The following is an 8,824-nucleotide window of genomic DNA, read 5'->3' on the forward strand; positions in this document are numbered from 1 at the left end:
GCAGCCAGACGCGGGCAGAACCTATCTGCCATGCACGATCGCTCGGTTGCATATAGGCTGAGACGCGCAGCACGTCATTACGCGCGCGGAAAGCAAAAAGACGAGCGCCTCACGGCCGGCCAATCGCCGTTCGCGTGCTAATGAATCTGAACCGGCCCGACCAATGGTGGGGACCACGTACACCGTTCCCGCTTATATGTTGCCCGATGTAACCCTCGCAGCTACGTCGCGGAACCGGCCAAGGGTGTGGTGCCCTTCGATCGGGGACTCGAGTATCGCACGAGATCGGGGTTGAGCACGAATTACCTGCAGGGAGTTTTGCGGCGCGATTTTTCGGTTGATAATGTTCATCGTGTTAACCGCTCGGGGTTAAAATATTGATGTCGTAATGCCGAGATGGGCGTAAAATCAGTTTAGTAGATTCGAAATAGTTAAACTGATCCTAATTCGTATATATATAAATTTTTCTGGGCAAATTATTTTTTTATAAAGCAATGAATATCAAAAAACAGAGAATTCAAAAGAAATAAACCTTTCCTTAAATGCATCAAGCTTTGCAATGATGGTAACCGAAATATCGATGTAACCGAATGTAAATCTCTCATACACGATGGGACAACATTGTAATAAAAATCTATGTTTTCTTTTCTTTTTTTTTTCTAATAATTAAACTTGAAATTTCCTATGTGGCTTTCACTGTACTTGAATCATGTGCAATGCACGAGCGATCACTTAAAAATTAATTTGCATTATCAATAAGTAACTACGTGTCGTCCCTGGGGCTACCCTGGAGGTGTACATACGTAGTAAGTTGATGTCGGGGAACTCACGCGATTGCATGAATTTTTTATTGTCTATATACCCCTATCCCATAAACATTATGCTCGCCCGTCGGCAACGTTACATAAGCAATAAAGTTAAATTTCATCTAAACCTAAGTCGAAGTACATCGATTCAGTCGCCGCCTACGTATTCAGATATTCCTTTAAAAGCAGTAATCAACATACTCCGCGAACATTCGTTATTCGCGTCGCGAATCGAGGTCAATGAATCGAAGAGCGTCTTTTCTTCAAGGGTGCATCATTCTTACGCCTTCGATGTGCGTGTCTTCAAGAACAAAGGTATACAAATGTCGATATCACCCATGCGTTCTCTCGGGCTTTGAATTGTCAGTCGAATTGTCGCTATGTGTACAAGCGACGCGCGCGTAGGAAGCCAAAAGGAATAAGAATATCCGAAGTTTCGGGAACGTCGCCTATTTATATCCCCGCAATGTGAGACATATATAAAGTCCCTGCACGCGCTCGTGCACAAACGCACATTGCCGTGCAGCGGCAGAACGCGACGCGGTGCATGTTGGTGCATGTGCATTGCCGCTGCGATAGAGAGCGGCGCGGAGCGGTGCAGCGGAGTCGGAGAGGCGCTCAGGGCTATCATTATGGCGGCAGTAGACACTCCCTCCTTATCGCCGGTTTCCAGCACGAGTCCCAGACGAACGAACGAACGCTCGCAGCTTCGCTCGCTCGCCATCATTATGTTTTCCGCGGCGAGCAAGAACGCGCGGCGAGAGAGAGAGAGAGAGAGAGAGGGGGGGGGGGAAACAGAGAAAGAGGAAAAAAAAAGAGAAAAAGAAAGAGAAAACGGGTACTGTATTTCCGTATACATGTCCTGCATGTGCATGTACAAGCGCGCTGCGCGATGGAGAATGTGTGCACACGGGCGTGGATGCCAACGTGGCCAGCATCGAGTATCTCTTTCTCTATCTCTCCTTTTCTCCTTTTTCATTTTTTTTTTATTTCCATAAATATACCTCCGAGAGCTCTTTGATGTTTCGCAGTTGATATTTTGGAGAAAGGCTCCTAAGCACGTAGATGAAAAGTGAACTGGACTACGTTGTAAAAGAGAAGGCTTTGAGAATTTTGTAGCGTTTCACTTGCCATCAAATAATGTAGGAATTAGCTTTCTATGGGAAGCGTGTTTGCTTACATGAAAAAAAAGAGAGTTTCGCGGTAAGAAATTTATATCTCGAAAAACGTTGTTTCTTGTGGTGCGATGCATCGGTATCGGTGTAATTTCCGATTCCAGAAAATACGAATTGTTTGCAACGGCGGAAGAACCGCTATTTCGCAAGAGTAACATGGCGGATAAAGAGGTACGGTCGACGCAACGCAAGAGATATGAATTAGATTCAGCTGTAGGGCGTCTTATATGTGTCGCTTTCTTAAACTCTTTTTTTTTTTTTTTACGACTACAGAAATTACGGGGCATACACGAGCAGTAGCAGCGTACACGGTCGCAGCAACACGACATGAACGAATCGCACACGGGTGTGGACCAGAACGCGGTCACCATTGAGCCGTACGTTCTTTCATTTCCTTAAATACAGCTCGGCGAGCTCTGATACTTTGTAATCGATAGTTGTGCGAAAGAGGTATAAGCATGTAGTAGAAACTGGACTGACCGGAATGGCAGACCGCAGAAGCGCGGACGTCTGTCATTATTGCGAATAATAATGGTTGCTTAGCGTAGCGGTTTAGTTGTAACACTGACGTTTGCTCTCTCGAGATTTAGTGAGAAAGCACGGCCTTTCGTAACTTCCAAAGTTATACGCTCTACATACCATTTGTGTGTTGTAGAACAAAACTAAATAAATCACACGATTCCGAAAAATAATTTTACGATTTTGTCAAATTCCGAGGGAGAGAGGGAAAGAAACATTATATTAAAAATAAAATATTTGTGTGCGGGTATAGGATCGCTTTTTCTATCGTGATAAAAAGGAAAATTACGTTGCAAGAACGTACCGAGTTGATATGTCATAAATTGTAAAAAAAAAAACATAATACACAACGCGATCGCATCATCTATAATTGCGCATGTACCTTCGCGGAACTTGTTTGTCGCTTATTTTTTTTTTTTTTACATTTCTACGAGATGCTTTTGGCGTTACAAGCGTTTACATCGATAACAATATCAAGTTGAACCATCACGCGTTAATTGTCTTCCGGAAGAAATCGTGGTTTTACTGAAAGGATCGAGATAACGCTCGATCGCGGAATAGCGCGCATAGCGATTAAATACAATGGGCACGATCATTATAATCCAAGATCAGATAATACCTACTGAAGGCGATCGCCTTCATACGCGAACGCGAAGATAACTGCTCGCCTCTGTTTTAGGTCGTTGCTGCTATCATGACACGATCTAGGAGTTAATGCGCCAGCGCGATTGATTCTAACGGCAATTTCGTTCTCGAATGCATCCACAGAATCGATAGTACGCGATAATTATTGTGATTTATTTACTTCGTGTAACGCAGCTGCCTAAGTTTCAGCTCACTTCCTATCTTCTCAAATACTCTTCCTATCATCCGGAATACAGTTAGTCTATTATTACATGTCTAGTTATCAATCGGCGCGCTGCCGATTATTTTTTTCAATGATTATACTTGCTTTATTGCTTTTAATACAACTAATGCTGGTACGATCAGTGCATCAGAAACTTACTCAGATAACCTTTCCCAATTTCTCTTTCGCTATTTAGTAAAAAAATATTTTATTGTTATACTACATTTTACGGACTATTTCATTTACTAATTATTGTGAAGCATTTTTTTTCACAGTGTAAGATATTTTCTATAATAATTAATATTAGTTTAAAATTTTTTTACCTGGAATGAAAGCAAAGTTATCGCATAATACTTCGATTTGCATAATAATTTGATAAGTGTGCAGCAAATTTAACCTTGCATGATGTATTTATATTTTTTTGCGTAAAAAACTAATCCTTACCTTTAACAAATCCTTTCCATGTGGTTTTTACGAAATGGTTTCTTAGAGTTTCTAAAAATTCAGAGAAGTCTTTCGCAGTCAGGCAGACAGCAGAAATTCGCAGGTATCCGCAATCGGTTTTTAAGCGACAATTACCGTACGGCTCTCGAATCGTAAACGTTGTAGCCTGATCGGATTTCCAAGTTTTGTGAAGCTCGGCGCGATGCCAACATTTGCCAGCAGCTGAAGTGAAATATAGAACAATTATTACATCTAATTGCAAGGATTAAACGGGTCGGAAATTTAAAAAAAAGAACGACTTGTTACAGCAATCCTGTTATTTAGACAAGTTCAACTGTTTCACGTTTTACTTATATTACATTGATATAACGAAACATTAATACAGTGTTTCAGTTTTCTAAGAGATCTTCCAACAAGTTTTCTTTTATAAATGTGCTGTATTCGATACTGACATGGTAAAGAGAGAAATATCTTCTGAATCTTTAAAGTGCCATCGAAAGAATGATACTCGTATATAAGACTGACATTTACCTAAGAGTCGTTATAGTGGTTTTCTCTTTTTGCGTAATCAAAGTGGCTTATTATATGTTACATACACAAATCTATACGTTAAGTAATTGTATTCTTCACGTGCAATACATCACCTTGAATGCTTCGACAATATTTTTTCGTATAGAAATATAACGATGCAATCGACTGACACTCCCATAATTACCTGCTAATTCTCGTCTTCGTTCAATATATGAGAACTGATGAATGGACATTCGTCGATCGTGACGTGTTTACGTAATCGCTAGCATACGTTCTTTTCATCGGAAAATGTGATATTGTTCAATCTTTTTTTGGTTTCCTTTTACTGTTTCCTTGATCTGGAAACCGTATAAATTTGCCATTCGTCTTATGCTTGCGTGATAAGGTCTGTTATTAAATATGACTGCAATAGATCGATAAATATGAATGTCGAAATTCAGAAATCGACAAATCTGAGTACGATAATGATCGGATCGCGGTTTGTCAATTGCACAGCAACAACAATGCCGAGCGTACGTACATCGAAGGCGACATGTGCGCCATGCAAGCGCCTATGTCTCGTACAACACGCACGAGAGGAGACCTTTTCACTGGAACTCGTCGAGGGCCACTCTAAACAAAGCCACCGGCAATGCTACGTAACGTTGCACGTATAGTCGACAATACATCATCGGAATCGATTCACAAAATAAGTCATCAGAAACGCAACTGGTAAACCCTATCTGATATTTCTTGTCCGACAAGTATAAACGTTTAGTATTAACGTTTGGGCGATATGCAAGCCGGTCATTGTTTGATCTTCTCTTTAACTGATAAAACTTTGGCAGATCTTCAATTTAATCAATAGATTATTGATCCAAATAACGGATTGTATAAGTTCCAGAGAATAGGCTTCACTATGTTACACCTGTCCCAAATAACACACGTGAGTGGTCGCCATGTTCCATCGCACAATACACTCATACCACGACAAATAAATTGAAGAATAATGAAAAAGAAAAGGTTCACTCTATGAAAGAAGCGATAACGTGGTGCGGATATTCCGGTAATGTGGCCTCGATATGGCTTCTGTAACTTTCTTCCGACCGCTATACTTTTTTTTTGTGTTCGCCCCGACTGACCGACCGCCATGTCTCGGTTACTCACACCACGAAGAAAGTTCTCCACCGCAAAATCGAACTCGTATGAAGAGGAAACGCGCTCTGCCGTGCAAGCAGGAGCATGTGACAATCCGCTCGCATCGAGGACCGAGGAGAGACTCTATAAGGTGGTTTCCATCCCCCAATAGCGCGGCTGGCGCGCTGGCGGTCCCGACGCTGCAATCATTCCCCGGTAATGATTGTCATTACCGGGCACGGGAGGGCGAGCGAGAGCGGGTGGACGAACGGAGCAGAGGGATTGGCCTGCATTGCGATTGCGTTTCTGTCTGGTCCCATTGGCCGACAAACTGCGACTACGGACGCGTCTGTCCCTCAACAGACGATACGGCGACCTGCACCGGGTGGTGGAGGCTAAGTAATATTCCCCTTTTTTGGACGATCTTTATTTGATAGGAATCAACCGTAATCGCGGGCTTCGATTGTTGAGCCGCAAGTACACTTTCAGGGAGGGACTCGGGTCGATGAAGATTGTGTTTATCGATTTTTACTGCTCGCTAAGAGGAGAGCAAAAGAGAGGTCCAGCTACGTTTTTTGCGACCCGCAGGCGGTAGATTTTGATTAAAGAGTCAAGATATGAAGCTGCATCAAAGTGTTATCAATGCAACCTTTTACGAAACGGTAAAGATGTACTAATTGTAAGTCTCTGTTATAATTATAAATGCACACGATTGTTAGGAAAATATTTCGCAAATTAATTTAAATATCTCTTCAAGTATTTATTAACAGATTTTTTTATAATTAACATATACTTCTAAATCATATACTTTTATATATATATAGAATTAAAATAAAAAAATTATTATAAATTGTATGTTGCTAAAGATAAGATTATCAAAGATTATATAATTTTAACAATAACGATGCAAAATTTACTCAAACACAAAACGACACCTAGAGAAACGTGCCGCTCTCTAAGCGAAAGCAACCCTCATCCTCATCTCGACCCGCGCCCATTCATTACTACATCTGTAGCACTCACGCGTGGCCATTGAGCGGAATGCAAGTAGCAAATTAACCTGAAATGCCCGGCTAACTTTTCTGAATGGAAGATTACTGACTCGTGCGTTCACAGAATCGTTCAGTATCTGCGGTAATGTCCGCCTCGCGTTATATCGACTTTTTCCATGTTGATAATGAATATGTGATTCAATGGTCTATAACGATTTATTCTAAGATCACGATAGATGATCTTTAATACGTTGTGAGAAGCGATTATTCATGCTTCTGCTAAATACTTTTTCTCAATTGATATGATATTATTTATAAAACATTTCAATTTTATATAAATACTGTAGTAAGTAGTTTATCAAAATATGTTTGCTGTTTTTTCAACTTTAGTATTTCTTTTTAATGTACACTTTACTATATTTTTAAGATACTTCTACAGTTTTATATTAACGATATCTCTTTTTCTCTCACACATATACATACGTATATTAATTTTTTTTTAGTATTTTTCGTATTAGTAATTACAAATTACAGTCACGAAGTGTGTACAATTAACAGATTTGCTGAACCAAATGTTATCAACTCGACGAATCGATTGTGCGAATTAAAAATGTCGGCAGAAAGAATGAAAGTCGAGCCAAGGGTGAAAAGCGCGTTGGTACCAAGAGGATACATCAAAGCAACAGATATCATGGTAGGGGCCTTTCATGGTAGCCATTATCGCATTACTTCTGCATGGCCGAACGTCATTTACCTCACACCCCCACGATGATTTGAGGGCAACCGAACCACCGACACAACCCCTCGCACGCTTCTGGACTGGTGGGACTATTATGTTGCAGCAGCATTGGTCCATTGTCAAGTTCACTGTTGGATTAATCAACACTACAATTTCTAAATAGTAAATATCCAAAATTAATATATTTATATGCTAAACATAAAAAATTAATAAGTCTTTATAGAGAGTTGATTATATTAATTGTTTAATAGATATATAAAAATATTGTAATTAAAATAATATTTGAATTTACATAAAACTTAACTCTTTAAAATCTTTAATTTTTTTAACCACTTAAAAGTTTATTGATAATCCAGACAACAAATTAAAAAACCGAATTAATTTAAAATATTACTGCACTTGCATATAAGAATACCGCGAGATGCAGAAGGTTAATCTTCTATCACGAGATTTTATATCTTTCGTCGTTTTAAAAGCGCAGACTTCGCATCGCATCTCGGCAAAGTATGCGATGCATTTTCGAGGCAAGATGGAAAATCGGTTCGCGTCGCCCCTTAAAATTCACGCGGAGGAAAATCGGTCGAACGATCTCACGCTCGATTATCTCCGCGGGCGACATTATCAAGCCATTAGGCTCACCGATGACGCTCTCGTTGCACTACCGACTTCGTCATCGGATTCAAAATTCCAGCATGGGCGGGCGCGACGAAATGGCTCGTCTCCCTTCTGAGAGTCTCCTTTCCACCTCGTTCCCATCCTCGTGCTCTTCTCTTCCGCCATCGCGACTCGCACCTCCTCGCGCGACGACCGCATTAAGCACTTTGCAACGACAATTTACGATACATTTGTCGGAGGCGCGAGCGCATCTTCCCGCGAAAAGTTTCCCGAAGGAGGATGGTGGAATTTTTCCGTTGACGCTGTCGACATATTCACGATGTTCGCTTAACATCTTTAAATACTTTTTATTCTTACAAGTGACATGTATTTATTTCGAGGGGGTAACCACTAGCTGAAATATTGTCCCGCAGATTACATGATTTCATGTAATTTTATCTGATTACAAATAATTTTTTTCTATATATGAAGTAATTTGGTAAAATATACGATTTCATTTAATTAATTTTAATATTATACAATGATTTCTCGTGGTTGTATATGTAATTATCGGATCATACGTAGAAATTTCGTATGAATTTTATAATGATTTCGAGGACTCTGCCCCACGATTATATTAATTTTACTGTTACCACTTCGATCTATTTAATAGCTAGAAATGTTATTTGCTACATAATAAAAACAATAGACTAATAAACATGTTACATTAATTTTAAGAAATATATTTTAAGAAGTATATTGAATAATTAACTATGCATTAAAAAATATACAAAATATACAGGGTGTCTGGAAATTACCGCCAAATATTTCGTGCGTGGGTAAAACAGACTATACTGAGTCGAAAAGTCCTGTACCATTTTACGGTGTCAGCAATAGTTAACGAGATATTAATTACTAAAAATTAAAGAATTTTTTCAGAATTTTCGACTCGGTATAGTCTGTTCTACCCACGCACGAAACATTTGGCGGTAATTTCCAGACACCCTATATAACTAGCTTAATTGATCATGTTATGTCTCCAAAAGATGTAGTGGTTCACT

At 39.7% G+C, this 8,824-nt stretch overlaps 1 protein-coding gene across 1 annotated transcript in view; it reads right to left on the bottom strand.

The window, feature by feature from the left end:
* LOC108759419 (uncharacterized) overlaps positions 1–4,634 on the bottom strand; it is an 18,338-nt gene extending 13,704 nt beyond the window's left edge. Inside the window, exons 1-2 of the mRNA XM_018504863.1 lie at positions 4,507–4,634; positions 3,792–4,013 (exon numbers count right to left, since the gene is read on the bottom strand). Of these exons, the coding sequence (XP_018360365.1) occupies positions 3,792–4,013; positions 4,507–4,555 (271 nt within the window). The 5' untranslated portion in view covers positions 4,556–4,634. The remainder of the gene's footprint in view (positions 1–3,791; positions 4,014–4,506) is intronic.
* Positions 4,635–8,824: the final 4,190 nt, after the last annotated feature.

Source organism: Trachymyrmex cornetzi, unplaced genomic scaffold, assembly GCF_001594075.2.
Source record: "Trachymyrmex cornetzi isolate Tcor2-1 unplaced genomic scaffold, Tcor1.1 scaffold1836, whole genome shotgun sequence".
NCBI lineage: Eukaryota > Metazoa > Arthropoda > Insecta > Hymenoptera > Formicidae > Trachymyrmex > Trachymyrmex cornetzi.